The 25400-nt window shown below is 35.2% G+C and overlaps 1 protein-coding gene across 5 annotated transcripts in view; it reads left to right on the top strand.

The window, feature by feature from the left end:
• The window catches only part of LOC149552426 (S-adenosyl-L-methionine-dependent methyltransferases superfamily protein), a 323723-nt gene that overhangs the window by 179913 nt on the left and 118410 nt on the right, over positions 1–25400 (top strand). For all 5 annotated transcript variants that reach the window (XM_089787984.1, XM_089787982.1, XM_089787983.1 and 2 more), the window contains one exon: positions 21946–22007. In XM_089787984.1, the coding sequence (XP_089644110.1) occupies positions 21946–22007 (62 nt within the window). The remainder of the gene's footprint in view (positions 1–21945; positions 22008–25400) is intronic.

Raw genomic sequence — 25400 nt, 5'->3', positions numbered from 1 at the left:
ACTTCCCTCAAAAGGCTACTCTATGGTCAGCCAAGACACCTGCAAAGAAACAAAGAACAAAATGATTAAGCCTAAAGCAAAAGCTGCTTAAAGCATAACAGTCAAGTTGATAACAAAGAAGTAAGAGGCCATTTCAGCGGTGGGATCAGAAAGAAGGTTTCCCCAAGGACCCCCATGTATTTTGTTGTAGCCAAGTTCTAAGTACCATTTGTTCGCCACCAATATCAGTTCCACTATTTAATTAATAACTGGGAAATTGAAAATAGGCTGAAATTACTGCTGTGACAAACTTCAATTCTAATAAGTTTGGTGATAATTTATGATTGATTGATAAATGTATCATGCATGCTGAACTCTGTGTTCTTTAACCTACTAGGCACACAAGTACTTGAAAGTATCATTGCAAGGTTCTCTGGTTGCTAAATTATCAAATTTACAAAATAACAAAACAAAACAAAACTCTCAACCCATTAATTCTGCCTTAATCTGTCAGTAGACAACTGTTCTAAAATTAATGCTGACTCAAACAATTAACAAAGCATTTTCCTTGCATAGCACACAAATACAATTGCAAGCATCACTTCAATGTGTCATGTCCTTTTTTTTAAGCTAGTGAGTTTGGTTGCACCATTAGCCCATTTTGCCTTGGTTCCATGAGCAAACCAGGTTTTCTATAGGATTAGAGTAGTTTTTGGCGTAAGCGATTTTAGTTGCGGGCTAATCCAGGTTGTTTTAGTGAGGTTTCTAGAGACTTATTATTTTTAGTAAGTCAATAGGCTTAAAATTCTTCGCATTTAAGGGTTCGGTTAGGAGCGTCTTGATTAGAGATTTTAATGCTTGAAGATTTAATTGATTTATTATAAAGTGACTTTATAACTTGAGCTCATATTGTTATAGTCACTTTATTATCTATGGGCACTTTATTTCTTTAAGTGCAGGATAAATATAATTTTATAAATGAAAAAAAGAAACAAAAAGGGGATCACGAAGAGTCACTTGTTTGTTCTTAAAAGGGAAGGAGCCCATTTCCAGCATACTTGATTTCATGATATGGATTTTCATTCTCTTGGAGAGTTATTTTCGAAAGCTTCAATGTTCAACCAGTGAGGATAAAAACCCTCAAGCTTGGATAGTGAATGAAAACCCATTGTTGGTTGGAGACATCACGCAGGTGTTTCCCATTGTTTTCCAGGCTTTTCTATCATCCAACCTTGCCGTAGTTGCTGTATCTACAATTGGATTTCTTGGTTATTTTACTGAAGAACTTCAATGAATATTAATTTTGAAAATGTATTTCTACTGGAGATTTAAATAATATTTTGGTACTTATTTTGTTTGGTTGTTTATTGGAGTTTTTTTGTTGGTGAAATCTGAAATACATTGTGATTGGACTATATGTTTGTAAAATTTCTGAGTTTCCATTAAGGGTTTTGAAAAAATATCCAATTATGGATATTATAGTGGTATCGTAGCATCAAACCTACCATCCTATTGGGGAGATTCAGTATTTTTGAATTTGAGAACATCTGGGCTGGAGTATTGCACACATAATATATTCTATATCAGAGTTATTCTTCGAGCTGGGAATGGTGACATTGTTCCTGCCATAAGAATTTGTAGAGCTCATTAACATTTGTTACTACTAGGGTAAGATCACCGTGACTGGACTATATTCTAGTTGGGGATTTGAAAGAACGCTTCCTAAATAATTTGTTGTCATTGAATCTTAGCTTAGCTTGTCATTACCGCATGATTACATGAAAACGATGACAAATGAAGAACTAAAGTATTACTGTTTTCCTGAGTTTTGGCAGAATGATTTTGTGTGGGTTCCATAACTATGTGTAATCTGTTTGAATATTTTATGATGAAAGTATGAAGCTGTGGTGTATTAAATGATCAGACAAACCTGATTATCGCCTATCAATAAGTTGGAAAGAATTTGCTTGGAGTGAAATATTTAAGTTGTTTGGTTTGTGAATTGGAGTTGGGGGATTAATTCTTCTGAACACGAACTTCAAAATTCATCGGAAATGCAATGCATGCAGTTTAATACTCTGAAGAACAGAAGAGAGTTTGAATATATCTGTTGGGAAGCCTGGTGCTTGTTAATAGGTGCATTGGGATGATAAAAAATGGTTGAACACTGGGATTCCATTTGCAGCATGAAAAGAAACAAAGCAATGCACACAAATCAAGATACATGAAAGGTAACAACAATGCATGATATGAAAGTTTTGTTTTGTCTTTTTAAAAATGAAAATGTGAGCATGAAAGAGATGCCAATGTGCAATTCTATGTCCTTTTAAAAAAAATGATAACGACATGCAAAAAAGATCTAAGACTACAAAATCAGAAGTGTGTAAGAAGAGTCATGTTCACCAAAATATACTGTAAGAAATAGTGATCAATGGGGATGATTCCTATCTCCTATTACATATGAGGGAGGATGACCCACTAGGCTTGAATGGGATCAAGCGCTTAATGGTTATCTCTAATGCTTTAGTAATATGAAAGGTTGATTAGGGGTGATATGTTTGAATGATATAATACAAGCAACAAAATATGCAAAATTGACAAGTTGTAGAATTTACAGCCTGACAGAAGATAGACAGCCTTGAACAGGTATCAAAAACAAAATCAAAGAACACAATTGACCTGTGATTTCAATTTGATGTTTTTTTTGCAAGGAAGAGGGCCCCTTGAGAGTCATCTCGAGAAGAGGGATCCTAGGGCATCCTGATCCCATTGCTTGTCAATAATTTAAATTTCAGTCACTAAATCTAATCTCATGTGAGCTCCACCTGTTCTTATGGACAAAAAACAAGTAAATGTTGTGCAGCGAGGGGTTTGGTTTAGTAAAACCCTAGTTGAGGAATTTACCATGCAATAAAATGAAATATGGTTGAAGTTAAGTAAACTTATATGAAATAGATGATGGATCTTAACCATAAATCACCTTATACCTTAATGGCACAATGCTTCTTTAGATGTCATCTCAAGTGTTAATGCAATATCTTTAAATTCAAACAAAAAGCCAAAAAGAAATCATGAAAGACAAAACCTTGTGTAATATGTTGTGGGTAAAATCTATATTCTAGCCGATGGGTAGAATAGTATCCGAATGGGCGTGTAAAATCAACTGTCATGCACCCATTCAGATATTATTCTACCCGTTAGCTACAATATAGATTTTACCGACAGCATAATAGATGTTGTATTTTACCACAATGCTTGACGGAGAGAGGGAGATGACCTTAAGATATGAAGACTTGAATGCTTGAATGAATAGAGAGGCATGAATATATGTAGATAAATGCTTGCACCATGATCTTCTTCCTTGATGGTTAACTTCTTTTCTTGGCCTTCAATGATGGAAAGAAGCTTAGTTTATGGAGGAGATTGTCTTGAAAACACCTTAGAATCTTTAAGATCTTTCTCGATAATGCTTGGATGCAAATGTTGGAGAACTTTTGAATTCCAACTTTCCTTATGAGTGTTTGATGCCAAAATGAGAATGAGGTTGATTTTTAATCTTTTGCAACATTTTAGGGCTCAAAACTTGGAGGATGGTTATGGGAATTCATAAATCCCACTAATTGAATAAGATAGGCCTCCAATTTTAATTTCAAGAAAAAATACAGGGAAGAGAACAATTCTGACACACTCTTCCCGAGAAGAGGATGGCCATGGCATCTTCTTCTCGCCAAAAGATGATGAAATTAAATTTTGAAGTTGGAAAGATGGAGTGAGCCAAAAATGTGGGCGGTGTAGGGCTTGTATACCAGAAATCAATGTGGGAGATCATACATGCTAAAATAAGGCCTTAGTGAGAATCATATTATAGGCACTCACAATTTTGGACAGTACATTACTATTTGAAGCTATATGCTTAAATCATTCATTTAGCTACAAGGACTAACATTGAAACAATATGATCTTATATTGCATATACACAACTTGCAACAACCAAACAATCCTAATACAGAGACAAACTCAAAGTGAACCGGTGGCATATATAACTTGATATGGAAAGTAACTAAGAATATGTGTAGCTTCATCACTCATGATCTCATTAGGTGGTGCAAACACTATAGTCTTTTGCCAATGATAAGTAAAGGTTTTTGTTCTTACCGTTCTATGCCAAATTCAATATCGTCTTTTCTCGAGTCAAGAAAATGTTGCTTGCATTACATCCATTTCAAGATGAGGAGTTTGTGCAGTCTAAAGAGACCAGTTTAGAGGGTTGACCACACGAGACTTTGCCCTAACATATCTATTCTTAGTATTGAACCTAGCTAATAATATGAGTTGCCTTGGTATAAATGATTGTGAACCATGTTACTGTAGCAATATGGTGATCAGTTGTGATTGATATGTTTATTGCCAATAGACAAACTTCTAAGATAAGCTTGAGCTTCAAAATTGCAATCACAATGGTATTAATTCGTATATAATATCGGTTGTCGGCTTGTTATTGAATGATTCTTCATTAAGTAAATATTGATTTTGTAGTAGATATAATCTCCAGTTATTGCCATAAATATCGTACCTTATAAAGTGATTACAATGTTATTTGATTGGTTCACTGGAAATGCTCAATTTTACTAGTTTTTCAAATGTTCATTAGGTATATTATTATCCCTTAATACTAGTCTTTGATGGCAAGCATATGTATATGTTCCACTAGTAGCGCATCTCATCACCAAATATTGATTACTTAATGTGATTAGGGTTATTGGGTTTAAAGATGTTGCGCTTATGTATGATTGACAAAACCTTGAATTGCAAATATTTTGGATGGCTTCAAATAATAATATTTAATTTGAGGTCATCGCACAAGTTATGAGCAATTATACATCATAACATTAAGGCACCAAAATAGATAATTCATTGATATTCAATTATCAATTGCATTCACTAGATTCTTTAGGGCCCGTTTGTTTGCTGAAATTAACTTGGAATAGGGAAACGGGAATAGGAAAATTGGAATAAATCTATTCCAATTTTGGCCCAAAATGAGAATAAATCGAATTCGAGGTTTTTTTAGGAATTAGATTTATTCTTGCATTGGACCAAAATTGGAATAGATTTATTCCAATTTTCCTATTCCCGTTTCCCTATTCCAGGTTAATTCCAGCAAACAAATGGGCCCTTAAGGAATGAATATCTCAGAACTGCAATTTTGTTGTCAATGGAGACTTCAGAAAATTGATTCGACAAAGAAGGGAGTGTCTTAACCTCTGAAACTGCAAGGTGTTGAAACCAGTGTAACGAGACTCGGACTCGGCTCGGACTCGGCAAGGGTAACTTGACTCGTGACCCGGCTCGGCGGTGACTCGGCAAATTGAAAAAACCTCAAAATTTTGAGATTTTTAAAGATTTAAAGAACATTCCATGCACCCATTATTGAATAAAGCATAGACACAATAACATCATTAAATAGAAGATAATTTGATCATAATGTACATGCCACATACTTAAAAACTTAAAACTTAAAAGTCAAACATCGATTACATAAGTACAATACTACAAAGTTACAAACTTACAAAGGTAAATTGCTAAAAGTAAATACTATATTACTAGTAATTAAAGTCAAACTAAGATAAATCCATGCAAACCATCAAAATGTATATGTATTATCGTTTATGCATTATGAAATCCAACATATCAAGATTCAATAGTCATCATCAAATTCAAATGTTCCAAATGCTGATCATATATTAAGTTTAAACTGTTAAACAAAAAGTTAAAACAAGACTATAACTCTATTTCTCTTCTACCTCTCTCTCTCTCTTTCTTCTTTTCACTATAGATTGTTATGGGTGCCCTTTTAGGGTTATATGAGTGAGAAATGTAAAAAAATAAATTAAAAGAACATGTAAAAATTTATATTTTAATAGCCGGATTTAGAGCTTGTCACGGCCGGGTCAAGCTGGGCAGGCCACGCGAGTCACTAGGTGACTCGCAAGTCATGCGAGTCACTCCTTGTGACTCGCCGCTTGCGGGTCACGAGTCATTGTCACTCGTCGAGGTCAGTGCGGCTCGCTGACTCGCGTGACTCGCCGCGAGTCACGTTACCCTAGTTGAAACCCAATTCCAAATTAGAATTGAAAGTAAAAAAGCTGTAACATACGAATTTTCATAACCAAATTTTAATCTCATATTAATCTAATTTAATAAGTAACTAATTCCATTTCACATGACCATGATTTCTATCAATTGAAATATAACTGAAATTATCTTTCCAATCTAATTGTGTTTCATATTTAGCTGAATTCACGAAAGTTAAAAGGAAATATATATATAAACATTGTTAACAATTTAACTACTTCTAACATATTCAACTGAATATAAGTAATGGCTAATTATATCAACTGGAATGCTTATTCACCATAAAAGTAAATGTTTTAAAAAGATCTATCTATTCTTCTAAGGGTTCAAAGTAAAAGAACATACAATATTAACATAAAATCCTTTTCATTCATTGTCCAAGCCTCAACATTGGTGAGAGGAGAAGCATTAACATAGGCTTAACCTCCCAACCACGGACCATTACTTATCCCCACTCATCCTAAATTAATAGAACGACCCTCTCTACCTCGGGATCGGGCTTGGGATGTTCATAAGCCCAGCTATTTGAGTAATTAGGTGGGTTGAGTGTCCCAACAGTTATTCTCCAAAATAATTGAAGCGTTTGGACAAACAACAAAGATCACATGTTCGACATATTTGCCTAAATTTCTACCCTGGGCAAGGATTTCAAGTTGGGTCTGGAAACCTGATCTCCACCACTGGACTTGACAACACATTACATGATTGGAACATGCATGAGCTATTATAGTTTTTATTTATTATTTATTTGTTCTGATTCCATTCTTGTTTGTGCAGACTCTCTACACCTCACCTTCTCGGGCTACCATGCCAATGATTCCTAAGTGCTCGCGAGCCAAGCCCATCTATCTGAGTAATCAGGTGGGTTGAGTGTCCCAATAGTTATTCTCCAAAATAATTGAAGCGTCTGGACAAACAACAAAGATCACATGTTCGACATATTTGCCTAAATTTCTACCCTGGGTAAGGATTTCAAGTTGGGTCTGCAAATCCGATCTCCACCACTGGACTTGACAACACATTACATAACTGGAACATGCATGAGCTATTATAGTTTTTATTTTTTATTTATTTGTTCTGATTCCATTATTGTTTGTGTAGACTCTCTACACCTCCTCACCTTCTCAGGCTACCATGCCAGTGATTCCTAGATGCTCGCGAGTTGTATCCACTATATTTGCTTTACACCTCTTCACCTATGATGGCATTATTACCGGTGAATTTCCTCGGTGTTGGATTCCATGATATTATTTCATTTCTGTGTGATATAAATGGATGTAAGAAATTCTGAGCTGAGTTAATTATTCATGATTGATAGTCTATCATGATTATGTAACATCAATAATATAAATGACAAATTCCATGTTCTAAAATCTATTTAATATCCCCTTGATACTATTTGTGATAATTAGACATTAGTATTTTGAATTCTATTTACAAAGGAATACACAACTGGTGCAACAACATGGAAAATATGCAACAAGGTTTGACGACATCTAAACTTATTCTACTTGAATCACGATAGGCTTAGCACTAAGAATGAATATAAAGAATTAAGGAAGCATAGCTCGGCAGTATCTTACGTAACACCTTTGTTTGAATTCTTTGTGATCGGGAGAATGAACTCCGCTCCTTGCTCGGAATCCCGTAGATATGGAATGTGAAGGTAATATGGAGAAAAAAAGGAAAAAAACAGTGGCTTTAGTTAGATTTTACTCCCAGTCTCTTCACTATAGGTTAACGCAGAGAGCCCGATAGCAGAGAAGGAAGAATAAAAGGTTGTTGCGCTAAGACACGATCATGAGGCTTTATAAAAAAGAATTAGTTTGGCTCTTCGGCTGCCATTAGTTACAATGAGACTTTTTGAATGCAATTCCAATTGGATTTTAAAAAAAAGGAAAGATAGAGGGAAAGAGTAAGAAGTTGGAAAGTTTGATTTTATTATTTTATAGCTTATAATTTATTGGTGTCACCTTATTTTTATATAAATATATTTGTATTTGAGTGTGAATAATAATGATTAAATAATAAATTCATTAATAATTCTTCAAAGGTATGATTTATAGTTTTAATTTATATTATTTATTATATTGTTCTTTTAATAGCTCATGCGGTTCCATAATGCAACATGTTGTCAAATCCTAGTATCCTTGCCAGTGTAGTCTTAGGTCAAACCTGTCGATTCAGATGACTGGACCATTCGACCATCCCCTTCCGATGATCCCATTTAGCAATGCTTCCCCTCTCTTCAGTCTTCTTTCTACAATCACTCAAACAAACATACTTGCCAAGACATTAATTCAAGATATATTAATTGTTCATTCAAAACCATTACTTATCAGCTAGTGACCGTTAGAGATTTCATCATCTAAATAACTAACTCATTTCACATGATTATGAAAATATCTCATTGTAAATTGATACAATAGCTATAATTAACTAACTCACTTCACATGATTAGGAAGAAATAAATTGATACAACGGCTATAATTAACTAACTCACTTCGCATGATAATAATTCGTTAAACCAATGGCTATGTTCAATTTAAAATTTAGGGCAAAAATTTGGGATGTAACATACCCACCCCCTTAGATTTTTCATCATCGTTGATGAAAATAATGGCAAATTTAGGTAGTACTTAGTTAGTTATATGAAAGAAAGAAATATTTTTGTTTTCAATCTCAGAAAAGATAGGGATATCTTTGAAAAATATCATGATAATCCTCCCAGGTGGCATTATCTTCAACATATTAGTCCCACTGGACCTTGCACTGCATTACTTCTCGATTTCGTAAGTGTAGCTTATGTACCTAGAGTATTCTTAGCGGTCTTACCTCTACCACTCCTGGCTCTCGTGCCTGCAATAATTTCCAATCAATCATATGTTCATGGTGGGTAATATACTTTTTAAGATAGGACACATGGAAGATGTCATGCATAATGGCAAGGGCTGGTGGTAAAGCAATTCTGTAAGCCACTGGGTTTACAACCTCCATAACTTCAAAGGGTCCTACATATCTTAGGGCTAACTTAGCATTCTTGCCAAACTTGATAGTACTTTTCTGAGGTTTAACCCTTAATAACACCTTGTCCCCTACTGAGAATTCTCTGGGTGTTCTTTTGGCATTGACATAACTCTTCTCTCTGTCGTTTGCTTCCTTTAATCTCTCACGAATCTAAAGTACTTGTTCCTTCGTCTCTTGAAGCATTTCAGGCCCGACAATGATTCTATCTTCCAACTGATTTCAACTCACTGGAGTTCTGCATTTACGACCGTACAAAGCCTCAAAAGGAGCCATTCTAATGGTGGATTGTAGGAGTTATTATATGCAAATTCTACTAGAGGTAAGTATGTTTCCCATTGGTACTGTTGGTCTATACAATATGCTCTTAGGAGATCTTCTAATACTTGGTTTACCTGTTTTGTTTGACCATTTGTTTCAGGATGATAGGCTGAACTAATATTCAATTTGGTGCCCAAAGTTGTAAATAATTTTTGCCAGAATCTAGAAGTTATCCTAGCATCCCTATCTAAAATAATTTTCTCCGGAATTTTGTGCAACTTGAAAATCTCTTTTATGAACTTATGGGCAATTTCAAGTGCTCCATCAGATAAATTTCTTAGTATGAAATGAGCAACCTTAGTCAATCTATCAACCACGACCAAAATAGTGTTGTGTCGATTCCGAGTCATAGGTAACCCTTGTACAAAATCCATGCATATTACCTGCCACTTCCACTTGGGTACTTCATTTGGGTGCAACAGACCTTCTAGGTGCCGATGTTCTACCTTTACTCTCTGGCATTCCAAACACCTTGCTAGAAACTCGATTATCTCCCTTTTCATCCCTTTCCTCAAATATAAAGGTTTTATATTAGATAACATTTTCGTTACTCTCGGATGTCTTGAATATGGGGCTGAGTGAAATTCACCTAAAATCTGTCTTCGAAGTTCAAGTTCGTTGGGCACACAGATTCTGTGGTGGTATCTTAATAGTCCATCTTCTTCTAAGCTAAACTCTGAATACTTAGGATCTTGTGGGTCTCTGATAAGAGCCAAGTTGATTTCTAAATAAAACTCATTATGCTCCAGGTGTCGTAAAATTTGGTCTTTCAACTTGAAGTTTACAGTAGTTATCGCCGAGATGTGTCTCTTCCGGCTTAGGGCATCTACCACCTTGTTTTCCTTACCTTTTATATAACATATATCGAACTCATAATCTACTAAGAATTCCAGCCACCTTCTTTGTCTAACATTAAGATTTGGTTGGGTGAAAATATACTTTAAACTATGATAATCAGATCTAAGCTCAAAAGGTTTTCCGATTAAGTAATGTCTCCACATTTGCAAGGCATGTACTATTGCTGCTAATTCAAGATCATGAGGTGCATAATTTTGTTCATAATTTTTCAGTTTTCTAGACTCATAAGCAATGACTTGTTCATCCTGTATTAACACCCCCCTTAATCCTTCTCTGGATGCATCCATTATAACTACAAACTGTTTTTGTGGATCAGGTACCCTCAAAATAGGTGTAGTAGTCAATTTTTCTTTCAAAAACTCAAAGGCTGATTGACACTTCTCTGTCCAAATGAATTTCTTTCCCTTTCTTTGAAGTGAAGTGATCAGATAGGCTATCCTTGAAAAATTTCTGACAAACTTTCTATAGAATCCAGCTAACCTCATAAAGCCCCTAACTTTGGATACATTTCTAGGTATGGGTTAATTGCTTTTATCTTAGATGGATCCATTGCTTTACCCTAAGCTGATATAATGTGCCTTGGATATTGAATTTCCTTTTGGTAAAAAGCACACTTAGATAGTTTCCCATATAGCTTGTGTTCTTTTAGTCTGTGCAGAACTATTTCTAAGTGTTTCTGATGTTCTTCGTTCTTAGAGTATATTAAAATGTCATCTATAAAGACCAATACAAACTTGTCCAGACAATCCTGAAATATACTGTTCATTAAATTCATGAAAGCTGCTGGGGCATTGGTTAACCCGAAAGGCAACACTATAAACTCATAATGTCCATACTTGGTTCTGAATGCGGTTTTATGTGTATCCTCATCTTTTATTTGAAGCTGATGGTATCTTGACCTTAAATCAATTTTTGAAAATACTATTGCACCCTTCATTTGATAAAAAAGATCATCTATCCTCAGCAACGGGTACCGGTTTTTGATGGTGACTTTATTAAGCATCCTGTAATCTATACATAGTCTCATGGTTCCATCCTTCTTCCTTACAAACAACACTAGGGCTCCCCATGGTGAGACGCTAGGTCAGATCATCTTCTTATCTAGCATATCCTGTAGTTGACTCTATAACTCCATTAATTTTGTGGTTGTCATTCTATATGGGGCTCGGGATATGGGTTTCACTCCTGGAATCAGGTCTATGGTAAAATCAAATGCTCGGGAAGGGGGTAGTCCAGGAAGTTCTTCAGGAAACACATCTTGATAATTCTTCAAATAGGGGTACTGTTCTTCGAAGGATTCTTTTAACTTTTGCCTAATTTCCCCATCTTTATAAATGTAGTCATCCCCATTTGTGGTTGTTTTAGACTCCCTTGTATCCTCAATTGTAATTGCGAAGATCTCACAACCTTTCCTCCCATATCTCTTAAGTTGCATTGCATTAATCTATTTTGATCTAATTTCATGTTTAATCCCCGAAATGCTTGTTGGTCTGCCTTGATCATCCACACAGTTTATAGTTTTTGCAAGACAATCTACCTTGGTCTTATGTTCACTGAGCCAATTAATTCTTATGATAATGTCGTATGACCCCAGCGGTGCTACATATAAGTTCAATTCCGTTGAGAAATTATGAAAGTCAACACAAGCTTCAAATAGGCATTGCTCCACCTTAGCCCTTGACTAGTTTGCATACTCGACTATCCATGGTTTTTCCATAAAACTAGATCTTTTTGGGAATCTACTTAACAACTTAGGTGATATAAAACATTTAGATGCTCCAGTATCAATTAATATGGACACAAGGTTCTAGTAAATCTTACTCGGAGTTTTAATGGGGCTTATCTGCTGCTCCGCTTGTCTATCATACAGGGCTGCGTGAATCCTTTTGTTGAAAGGCTTGTTGTTGTTGCGGCAAAGGTGGTCGCTGTGGCTGGCTGATGTTGGGTTTAATGGGACACTATTTCAAAAAATGATCCCCTCCATAGTTAAAACATCCTCCTGGTGGTCCCTTTTTCTCATTATTCTTGTTGTTCTTATTTGTATAGTAATTGCTTTTGGCATCTCTTGCTCCATTGCTCTTTAACTTAGGTTTGTTGCTTTTGTAGTCCTTAAATTGCTTTTTTTGAGGCCTGAAATCAGTACCGTCTGAATTCCAGGTTGTTTTCCTTTTGTTGTCTCGGATAGAGTCGTACTTTCTGATCTTATGTTCTTGTCGAACAACCTTTTCTAGGGCCTCTTCCATGGTCCGGGGAGCGAGAACATCAACAATTCCTATTCTATTGTTGAATCCCATGATGAATTTTCTCACCTTCAGATTAGTGTCTTGCTGATAAGGTGGCACACATTTAAGCAATTGGGCGAACCACTCCCAATACTTATGTACTGACATGTCTCCTTGCCTTAAGTTTGGGAAGTTTAAAAGCTTCTGATCATAAATGGTTTGAGGCAGCCAACATTTCCAAAATATGTTCACAAATTTCTCTCAGGTGATTTCAGTGGTTCTAATGTTTTGCTCGACCTTGGTATTTCCCCACCAAGTTGTAGCTTCTCCAGTGAAATGATATATTCCCCAAACTACTTTTGAGGTCTCAAAGAAATTCCTAATCTCAAAATATTGTTCCATCTCGGTTAAGCATGCTTCTGCTTCTTCCTTGGAATCAGAACCGAAAATCTTAGGTGGTTTTATTTTCTTTATGTCTATTGATAAATCAGCTACTATCTCTTTTTTCTTTTGTTTTTTTGATCGCTTGGGAGAGGGAGTTTTGTCACGTTCAGACACTTCTGTCTCTCCTCTAAAAGTGGGTGTGGTTTGCACTTCCTCACGGGTCTACCCTATCTGGGCTGCCATTTCACTCATCCTTTTTTCCATGGTTTCTAACTTTAATTGAGTTTCTTGCAAGATCTAGAGTAGCAATTCATTAGAAGATTGAGGGTTCTTGCGTCTTATATCTTGATTTACAATATTCTCATTGCTGTTCATTTTTATGTTTAGGAGTCCCACCTGTTAATTTGCAATTGTGTCAATTATGCGGAAAGAAGAAATCTAATAAAGAAAAAGTCTTACAAAACATGTTTTCAAATAACTTAACTTCATTGCTTCACTAAGCAATCTTATTTACAAAATTTTCCTCTATTGAGGAAATTTACATTCACATAATAATTAATCTTGCTTTACAACACTACATCTTAGTTCAAACTGGTACATATCTCGCACCATCCATGATCTATGAAACTGTAAAAGAGGGTTGCTCTGTTGAGCATTCCAACTTTGTACCAACTTGTTTCTATGTTGCTTTGTTAGTAGGAGTCCACCTGACTCTTTCCTTCTTCATCCGTTGAATTGCCTGATTCATGGTTTTATTAGCTTGGGGTACAGAACAATAGGTGTAATCATATTTAGTCATGTTTCTAATGAGATAAGGAAAGATGGGGTGCTGAGTTTTCTTACGGGGGGTTTTACGTACTTGCATCCTGTAGTCAATCCAAAATTTTCCAAGTTTCAAGAAGGTAGGGTGCCCTAGGTTCAGTATCGAACCTAGTGCTCTGATACCATATGTAACATACGAATTTTCATAACCAAATTTTAATCTTATATTAATCTAATTTAATAAGTAACAGATTCCATTTCACATGACCACGATTTCTACCAATTGAAATATTACTGAAATAATCTTTCCAATCTAATTGTCTTTCATATTTAGCTGAATTCACGAAAGTTAAAAGGAAATATATATATAAACATTGCTAACAATTTAACTACTTCTAACATATTCAATTGAATATAAGTAATGGCTAATTATATCAACTAGAATGCTTATTCACCATAAAAGTAAATATTTTAAAAAGATCTATCTATTCTTCTAAGGGTTTAAAGTAAAAGAATATACAATATTAACATAGAATGCTTTTCATTCGTTGTCCAAGCCTCGACATTGGTGAGAGGAGAAGCATTGACATAGGCTTAACCTCCCAACCGCGGACCATTACTTATCCCCACTCATCCTAAATTAATAGAATGACCCTCCCTACCTCAGGTTCGGGCTTGGGATGTTCATAAGCCCAGCCATCTGAGTAATCAAGTGGGTTGAGTGTCCCAACAGTTATTCTCCAAAATAACTGAAGCGTTTGGACAAACAACAAAGATCACATGTTTGGCATATTTGCCTAAATTTCTACCCTGACCAAGGATTTCAAGTTGGGTCTGCAAACCTGATCTCCACCACTGGCTTGACAACACATTACATAACTAGAACATGCATGAGCTATTATAGTTTTTGTTTATTATTTATTTGTTCTGATTCCATTCTTGTTTGTGCAGACTCTCTACACCTCCTCACTTGCGCAGGCTACCATGCCGATGATTCCTAGGTGCTCCCAAGTTGTATCCACTATATTTACGTTACACCTCTTCACCTATAATGGCATTATTGCTGGTGAATTTCCTCGGCGTTGGATTCCATGATATTATTTCATTTCTGTGTGATATAAATGGATGTAAGAAATTTTGAGCTGAGTTAATTATTTATGATTGATACTCTATCATGATTAAGTAACATCAATAATATAAATGATAGATTCTATGTTCTAAAATCTATTTAATATCTCCTTGATTCCATCTCAGAACAGTCTTCATTGAAACTTGCATAACTTCTTCCAGACTTAATATCTTATGCTTCCGAGGTTCGTTGCATATACTGGACATGTAGTATAATCTCCCTTTAACCTTGGTAGTGAAAGTACTCAACGATCTATCTCTACTAACTTGATTTTTACCGTTGTTCTTCTATCAGATACCACAGAAAATTGCTATGTTGACATCAGTGACAAAGACAGTCATGAATGTAACATACCAATACTCCTCCATAGGTATATTATCAGCATTCATGCTTTCAACAATCTCCCCCTTTGGTATTGATGACAACATAGATGAAAAACATCTAGTTCAAAAAATACCAACTGCAAAACACTGTTAACTTTTCTTTACAAATCTTCTTCATCAATCATTCTCCCCCATTGATATACCTCAAAGTGCTTTATATCAAACTGTTACTTCTTCCAAACTATTTTTCATGCTGTACTTCTTCCCCATTGACATCAATGTCAAAGGTTTCAACAACCATCAAACTATGCAACAACTATTTTTGACTTGCTCAAGTGTCTGAGGACACTGATCAAGAACATCCAAAAAGAATCCTAGAGGACTCTGTCCATCACAGATACTCCCCCATACAGGAAGCATCAACATACAGTCCAGACAAAAAATAGTGCTATGTTACACTGGATTGATGCACTCTTGCATCATCTATTCTGGTGTAGGAAGGGGCATAACCCCTAGCATGCCTCACAAATACTCAAAAGTCTCTTTGGGAAGAGGCTTAGTGAAAATATCTGCAATCTCCTCTTTGGTGTTTACATATTCCAATTTAATTTCCTTTTTTGCAACTTTCTCTTTCAACATGTGATACTTGATAGAAATGTGCTTAGTTTTAGAATGCAACACTGGATTCTTAAACATATTTACTGTGCTTGTGTTGTCACAATGTATAACAACAGGTTCACTGAATTCTATTCTTATATCCTTGAGCATCTGCTTTATCCAAACAACTTGATTACAATTGTTTGTTGTTGCAACATATTCTGCTTTCACCATACTTTGTGAGATACAGTCCTGCTTCTTGCTTAGCCAAGAGACTAATCTTCCTCCAAGAAAGAAAGCTCCACTACTGGTGCTCTTTCTGTCATCCATACTACCTGCCCAATCAGCATCAGTATAAGCATATAAAGTGAAATCATAAGATCTGTCATACCACAATTCAAACTCTGGTGTTCCTTTCAACTATCTAAATATCCTTTTGACTGCTACGTAATGTGCTTCTCTGGGATCAACTTGAAATCTTGCAACAATTCTAATTGCATTTGCTATATTTGGCCTTGTGTGAGTCAAATATCGTAATCCTTTGATCATAGATCTGTACTTCTTCTGCTCAACAGTAGGTGTCTAATCCTTTGTATATAACTTGTGTCAAGTTACCATAGGTGTTCCAACTTGTTTACATGTTTCCAAACCAAACCTTTTTAGTAAATCTTTCAAATACTTAGTCTGAGAAATAAAGATTCCTTCTTTGTCCTGCACGATCTGAAATCGTAGAATATATTTCATTTCTCCTATCATGCTCATTTCCAATTCCTTCATCATTTCTTCTGCAAACTTGTCACTTTCATCATCATTTCTTCTGCAAACTTGTCACTTTCATCATCATTTCCTCCAAATATGATATCATCAACAAATATTACCAAAATTATCAATCCATCATCAATTTCTTTCCAATAGAGATTAATATTTGCCATACCTTTGCTAAATCCATGCTTTGTGAAATGCTTGTCCAACCTTGCATACCAAGTTCTGGGTGCTTGCTTTAAGCCATACAATGCTTTCTTCAATCTGCATACTATGTCCTCGTCATCTATTAAAGGACAACCTTTAGGCTGTTCTATGTATACCTCTTCTTCAAGTTCTCCATTCAGGAATGTTGACTTGACAACTATTTGATACACTTTGAATTTTTTATATGCTGCATATGCTAAGGATAACCTTCCTGCTTCTATTCTTGCCATAGGAGCATAGGTTTTGTCATAGTCAATTCCTTCTTGCTGTGAGTAACCTTTACATTACCAATCTTGCCTTGTTCTTTACAACTTCACCTTGTTCATTCATATTGTTCATAAATACCCATTTTCTTCCTATCACATTCTTGTTTGTTGGTCTGGGAACCAACTCCCATGTCTCATTCTTTACTATCTGATCCAATTCTTGTTTCATAGCTTGCTTCAAATAGTCATCTTTACATGCGTTATTTGCATTCTTTGGTTCAACTTAAGATATCAAACATAGTTCTTCATTGATTGTGCTTCTTGTCATTACACCTTTATCTCCGCTTTTGATGATCTGCTCGGGTGCATGATTCTTTGTCATATTTTTACCCGAAGTAGGAGTTGTTATCTCAACTATTAGCTTTGTTGAAGGTTCCGAGCTTTGTTCTTGCCTTAGCTCTCCTTCATTCTGCAAATCATTGTTAGTTTCAAAGAATAGTTCATCATTCCTTGTTTTAGTAACAACATCATCTGAATTGTAATCAACTACTCTTTCTTGTATCTTGAATTTCTCATCAACTCTTACATTTGCACTCTCAACAATAGTCTTAGTTCTTAGATTATAACATCTATAAGCCTTGCTTTTCAATGAATAACCAAGAAACATACCTTCATCACTTCTAGCATCAAACTTACCAATATCATCATCTCTTTTGATATAACATTTACTGCCAAAATTCTGAAATACTTAATTGTAGGTGAGTGACCAAACCACGGTTCATAAGGGGTCTTTTTTGTGTCTTTTCTGACTTGTACTGTGTTCATAGTGTAGACTTCTGTATTCATAGCTTCTCTCTAAAACATCTTAGATACATCATTCTCAGCTAACATAGCTCTTGCTGCTTCTGTTACTGACCTGTTTCTTCTCTCTGCTATGCCATTCTGTTCAGGGGTTCTTGGAGCTAATAACTATCTTTTGATTCCATTAGCTTTACAAAAGATGTTAAACTCATTTGAAGTAAACTCTCCTCCTCTATCGGATCTTAAACTCTCCTCCTCTATCTGATCGTAACCATTTAATCTTCATATGTGATTCATTCTCAACTCTATTCTTGAATATCTTGAACTTGTCAAATGCCTCAGATTTTTCTTTAAGAAATGCAACCTACATCATTATAGAAAAATCATCAACTAAAATTATGAAATACCTTTAATAATAGAATCCTTTAGTCTTCATAGGACCACTAAGATCTGTATGTACAATCTCCAATTTTGCTGTAGTAGTAAACTTCTTGTTGGGAAAGGAAGTTCTGTTATGCTTTGCCAATACACACTCTTTGCAAATTGTTTTGGTAGGCTTAACAATCTTAGGCAAATCTCTAATTGCAAACACACTACTAGTCTTTACAATGCTGTCAAAGTTTATATGACAAAATCTCTTATGCCATAACCAATTGTAGTCTACCTTTGCAACCAAACATGTCATTTTAGTAGGATTCAACTAAAATGCATTCCCTCTAGATCTCCTTCCTATTCTAATTACCTTTCCATCTTTGCCTCTGATTATGCATGTCTTCTCTGTGAACTATAACTGTTAGCCTTTATCCACTAGTTGTCCAACACTCAAAAGATTGTGCTTTAAACCATCAACAAAATATACACATCCTCAGCGTTAGTTTTACCATCAAGAATTATAGATCCAATACCTTTAACATGACATGTTGCATTGTTTTCAACTCTGACAATGCCTCCATCATGACTTTTGAAGTCAACAAACTTGTTCATATCACCAGTCATATAATGTGAACAGCCACTGTTAATTATCTATTCAGAGATACCAAAGCTATTTTCTCTAGACTTTCTTCTTTAATTGCTACAAATCCCATTTCATCATCACTAGCACTTACTGCTTATTCATCAGAATCTTCTTCATTTGCATATAAACACTCTCTATCTCTTCTAGGTTTGAAATTTCCTTTATATGTTTTCTCTCTTTTAGCACATTTAGATGCATAATGACCAAATTCATTGCAAGTCCAACATTTAAAGATTTTCTTACCATCTTATTTTCTTCTTACCAGAAGGACTTTCTGTCCTCATTAGATCTGCTACTGCTAGCAGAGTCTCCTCTAGCACTTGTGCTCCTTGATAAACTAGGTCAAATATTCAAGGCACTGAAAGTTGTTTTTGTTCTAGTTAATTCTCCGAACTGTCCGAGTTCATTCTCAACTGCTTCAAGTCTTCCAAGCAATGTCGCCTTTCTGAAATCTTTGGTACAAGATATCAATAACTGTATCATTTGAACTACTTGCTTAAATGGTGGTGTTAAGCCCTTTAATATCTTCCAGATCACCTCATCATCTTCTTTGGTTCCTCCTTGAGATATAATAACTGTAGTAATTTCTAATATCCTACCTACATATGTTCTCATAGATTCATCTTCCATCATTTTAGCATCTTGAAATGCACAAATCCAACTTTGTAACCTCAAATTCTTAGAATGTTCATCACCTTCAAAACTATTTTCCAAAGCTTTCCAAATCATATGAGAAGTATCAAGTGATTTTACCTGGTTGTACTCAATTTTAGGAAGTGCAGACAATAGTACTCTCTAGCTCTCATGTTGCATATGAAAAGTGCTCTCTCTTCCTTGGTACAAGTTTCTAAATCCTTTTCAACAATGATTGTCTTTGCTGATTTTGTCAAGATCCAATATCCTAGATCCATACACAATAGATGTGCCTTCATCTTTTCCTTCTAGCTGTCATAATTTGTTCCATCGAACTTCAGACTATCTTTCCTGAATATGTTTGCCATGGATCTCCCAAAGTTGTTAAACTTTATTTTCAAAGACCTGATTCTCTGATACCAATTGTTAGAAACAATAGTTCACCAAGATAACTAAGAGGGGGGTGGGGTGGGGTGCGGTGGGGTGGAGTGGGGTGGGGGGGGGGTGGCGGCGGTGAATCAGTTATCCAATAATTAAAATGTTTATCAACCTTACATAATCTTAACCATTCAACCAAAGTAATCAGCAACGATAACAAAATGGACATATACAATTACACTAGAGATGTTGACTAGGGTAACCCTTGATCAGAGGAAAACCCTGGTGGGAATGATGCCCACAAGATGTACTAATATAAACATTCCTAATTAGAGGATGGACCCTGTTAGGAGTCTATTACAACATTTTGTACATATGAGTCCCTGTTAGGAGACTTTGAATCCCAGTTAGTAGATTCCAACCCTATTACGAGTTGTGCCAACCCTGTTAGGAGTCGTGGAAGACAAAAGAACCCACTGTCCAAACAGCTTCTGGGGCAAGACCACTGAACTCACTATCCAACTGATCTCTCAACTATTCCTTGTAGAATAATTGTTTGTACTAAACTTCAACTTCTTTCCTTAGTCTCGTCAACAGACCAATCACTGTCAGACGTTGTAGACCAGGTCACGAACCTCAGATCGAAGTATCAAACTTCGGATCACACAATAAAACTTTGGCAACAAAGTTTCCTTCACTTTTGTTCTGCTCTGCTTAACTTCGTATTCCACTCTTTTTGCTGCTTACAATCATTCACCTTGTATCCATACATGATAAAGGAAAATGTCCTTCCTTTATACCGAATCCATAAAACAATTCCTTGAGTCGGCTGTTACACCTTCTCAATTAATTATTATAGGATGACATTAAGAACACGTTACACTTAGTGATAACATTAATCTTTTGCCTTGTAACTTGAATAACTTTCCGTACGTGTAATATTATGACAAGCGAGCTTAGCCACGTCATCTCCAACATGTCTTCTTCACATCTTTATCTTGGGCTTCTCATAATAACAAATCTAATAAGAGATATAACAAGTTTACCAAAACAAGCTTCTATAAACTCTATCTCAGAATAGTCTTCACCGAAACTTGCATAACTTCTTCCAGACTTAATATCTTATGCTTCCAAGGTTAGCTGCATATACTAAACACTTATTATAATCTCCTTTTAACCTCGCTAGTGAAAGTACTCAACGATTTGTCTGTACCAACTTTATCTTTACCATTGTTCTTCTGTTTGATACCACAGAAAATTGCTAGGTTGACATCAATGACAAACATAGTAATGAATGTAAGATATCAATACTCTCCCATAGGAATATCATCAACATTCATGCTTTCAACAAGTTGACAGTAGTATTCCACTCTTGACCTTACCACGACCACCCCATGTTCCAAATAGGGGCCATATGCACATTATAGTTGCTCCATCAAACACATAAATTTATTCATAAATATGTAGTGTAATATCAGCACTGGGCTAGATCGTATGCCAAGATGTTATCGAGGCGGGGGGACAAAGGGGATCAATTTTGGGGTGATGATAGTAGTAGGTGAGGGGGAGGAGGGTGTTGTATACCATATCTATATAGTACTTGAAATGCTAGTTGTGAAATAATGTTTTAGTATAACACACCAAATTGAAATACTTGAACATAGATAAATTGCAATACGAACCAAAACAATTGATCATTGAACATAGTAACATCGTGCATACCCAATAGTAACATTCAAATAGAAATTCTAGTACCTGTCTTGGTTGTGGTGTGGTTGCTGAATAAAAAAGGTGGGGGTACTTAGAGTACCCTATGTGGGGACGTCTTGGGGATGGATAATTCGACAGGGGGGGTGTGGATGAGGGAGGGTGCGAGTCCCCACATTTCTATATTTAGAATTCAAAACCCATATGACCATAAATGCTCCTTGTTATTTTGTTTAAGTGAGACGGTGAAACTTTCTTACACTTGTTCCTTTTTGTCTTTTTCATGCAACAATATGTTTAGAACATTAGTTTATGTTGTGATTCCATTAGTTGAATTTGTGTATTGGGGGTTGGTGAATAAAAAAAATAGTGCTGATCATAATTGAATCACATTGACAAACTCTACAGTGATAACTAGAGAGAGACTTAATTTTATTATTTCATATTTTTGAAAATATTTATTTGGATAACTACTACTTTGTTCCTTAAGCTACTTTTATAGATGTGGAGATTCTTCATGCTGACTTTTTGAAGTTGAGGCCAGATGCAGCAAAGTTTTCAAAGGTATCTCCAGTTTTTATGTTTCCTATGATTTCGAAATTTAAAACTAATAAATTAAGTTTTTAGACTGTTCTTTGTCATAGTAGCAAATGGATCCTTAAGCTAGGAGGCTTAAAGGTTGAATTAACAAATCATATGAGGAAATTAACATCAACATTCCTCAGAAAGCATGAAAGACGAAGGATAACAAATTGTGGAACTTTATGTTGGTGTGGATTAGGCAACATCAAAGCTCTAATCAGCAATTACAATATAAATTTTCTTTCTAAGGCTGGAAAATGATGCAATTAAGGCAAATGCATCTTGTATAAGAAGTTGGCACTACAATTGTTAATACAAAGGTCCAGTGTACACATAATGATATAACCATGAAACATATTATATATTTCTAAGGACTTATCATCTATGGTTTTGGAAGACAACAAATTTGATGGTTTGCTTGTGGTTAACGAGCACTACCATAAAATTAACACGGAATTAGAGCTTGGTCAGTCTTGACTCTCTTACGAGAGGGGCGGAATCTTGAGATCACCTTATTCCTTCTCGCTGTTAGATTAGGGTCCTCTATATGTGTAAGGTCTCAGACCAGTATGGATGATGATTGTCATTGGAGATGGGCAATTGTGTTTCAAGTTGGAAAGGATTTGTATGCAACTGTGAAGTTGGCAGTGGTAAGAAATATTGTGATTGTTCTTCATCATGTCTTCTATTGACTTGAATTATTGATAAGTGCAATTGGCTGTTGTTGTTTGGTTGAATAAATGTATCCAATGCTTCATAGTCAAATGATGCTGAAAAGCCTTTAAGTAACTATGCAAGATATTACTGCTGGAAAATTTGTTGGCATATTGTAAGGATGATTTAACTATGAAGAGGCAAGTATTCTAAGATTGTATCCTTGAATATTGATCATGAACTCTATATATTTAATTCATGCAGAAGCATTGAGAGTAGTGAATCCTATATGCTTCTAGCATTAGTGTGTTTGATCCTATTACTAATCTCTCTAAAATGCTTCCGAGATGGATTGAGGAGCACAAGAATGACGAGTGATTGCAACCTGAGCTGAGTTTGTTGCTCTTGAAGAAGTACCTATTCAGATTATTCTATGATCAATTTATTCTATGATGAGGTGTTAAGATTTAGAGGGAGCTTGAGAGACAGATGTAGAGAGCTAAATCCTTTGCAGATGATTAGCGAGCTCGTGTACCAGCATGACTGCAAAAGGTCCTTGCTTGATCAAACATTGGACTCAATTCCTTGTGATAATCAAGCTGCGAATATGATTCCCTTGTTGAGGGGGCTTTTCAACATTCGGTTGTTCTTATGCATATAATGAGTTCTTCTCTATGCCGGAGAAATTCGAGGTGCAATCCTTTGTTAATGAGTTCTTCTCTACGAGGGAGAAGTTTGAGGTGAAATCCCTTGTTAATGAATTCTTTGTAATGTTTCCTTTTCAAAATAAAATTTAATAATAATAAAAAATATAAGATTAAATAGTTAAATAATAAAAAATATAATTATAATTATAACTAGAATTAAAATTATATTGATTAAACTAAATAGATAATAATGAAATTACTAAATAAATAATGATAATATATATAATTATAAATATATCTATGAGAACATTGATTTAAATAAACTTATAAAAATTGTTATAGTTTTATATTCGTATCTAATATAATAATACATTAGTATAATAATATAAAAATAAAATATTAAAAGAAATAACTTACCTCAAAATGATATTTAAATATTTAGTTAAAAAGGTATTAATCAAATATTTAATCAAAATATATTAATAGGAAACAAGTGGTGTAAATACTTTATTTATTAAAATAGTTACACATCACAAATATATTTAAACATAACCATTGCCAATAATTTATGTAATATATTCTAATACTATTACCTGATGTACTAATCAGTGTATATGGTTAATGGATGGACACATAAATACAAGGAAATATTCTGATGGACTAATTGAGTAGGAAAAGCATGATTTACATATAAAAATAATTAGTAAAATAAGACTCACGACCTTCAGGAAATCCAATCATGGCTTCAATGAACAATCTTTGGAAGAGGCATGATCTTTTAAGTGCTAGTGATATAAATAAACAACTTGAGAAAGGGGAGGAGGATAATACAAGAATATTGGAGTAGTATTAAAAGAGAATTAATAAAAGCAATGATTAAATTAGAGAAAGGAAGCCTTTTGTAAGGAATCAAATCCAAGTAACAAGCAACAACCTCGAGGATAAAATGACAGCAATAGGAGGGATACGGTCAGCAATACATTGAAGGGGATAAAAAAATCGTTGGATATAGCATTGCATAAAATCAAATTGTGAGAAAGGAGAAGTAACAGAAAAATAGATGAGGGAAATTTGAGACGTAGTATATTTAAGAAGACTGGGCATTAAAATTAAGTCTTTTAAAAAGTATAAAGGTTGAAAAACAATAATGAGTATTCAATTTAATGATTAAGGAGTATTTAAGGAAGTGATTAAAGAGCAAAATAAATTTAAAGAAGGACAATAGTAGATGACAGTAGGTACATTGACTTGAGTCATATTGTTATTATTATGGGATGAGTATAAGATCGAATATACTTAAATATATTCCAAGACCTTGTATATTTTAGGTGAATATATTGTGTGGAAATAAAATTTGTATATCCCCAAAGTAAAATATAATTGCAATCTTCATAAGATATCTAAATATTAATACAAATAAGGTATTTTCAAACCCTAAGTATGTGGTGGATCCACCCTCTACTAGTAGGCATGGTGGAAATGTATTCTTCTCGCCTCGGAGTTCGAGGTGAAAGCTCTCTTTTCACCCTTTGAGAGTAAGTATGGTGTAGGTGCATTCTTCTCTGGGAGAAGTCTAAGGTGAAATCCCTTATTCACCCTCATCTAGTAAGCATGGTGGAGATGCATTCTTCTCTTGGAGAAGTCTGAGGTGAAAGCTCTCGTTCCACCCTCTGCAAGTAGGTATGGTGGATGCATCCTCTGCGAGTAGGCATGGTGGAGATGCATTATTTTCTAGAAGTCAGAGGTGAAAGACCTCATTCCACCCTACGTGACTAGGTATGATGAATCCACTCTTTGCAAGTAGGCATGGTGGAGATGCATTCTTCTGTGGGAGAAGTCGGAGTTGAAACCTCTCGTTTCACTCTCTACAAATAGGTATGGCAGATCCACTCTCTACGAGTAGGCATGGTGAAGATGCATTCTTCTCTGGGAGAAGTTCTGAGGTGAAAGCCCTCATTCTACCCTTTGTGAGTAGGTATGGTGGAGATGTATTCTTCTCTATCAAAAGTCTGAGGTGAAAGCCCTTGTTCCACCCTTTATAAGTAGGTATGGTGGATCCACCTTCTGTGAGTAG

The sequence above is a fragment of the Cupressus sempervirens genome, chromosome 6 (assembly GCF_028749045.1).
Source record: "Cupressus sempervirens isolate cs-2001-9-10 chromosome 6, ASM2874904v1, whole genome shotgun sequence".
Lineage (NCBI taxonomy): Eukaryota > Viridiplantae > Streptophyta > Pinopsida > Cupressales > Cupressaceae > Cupressus > Cupressus sempervirens.
This window is presented reverse-complemented; position numbering and strand designations above follow the sequence as displayed.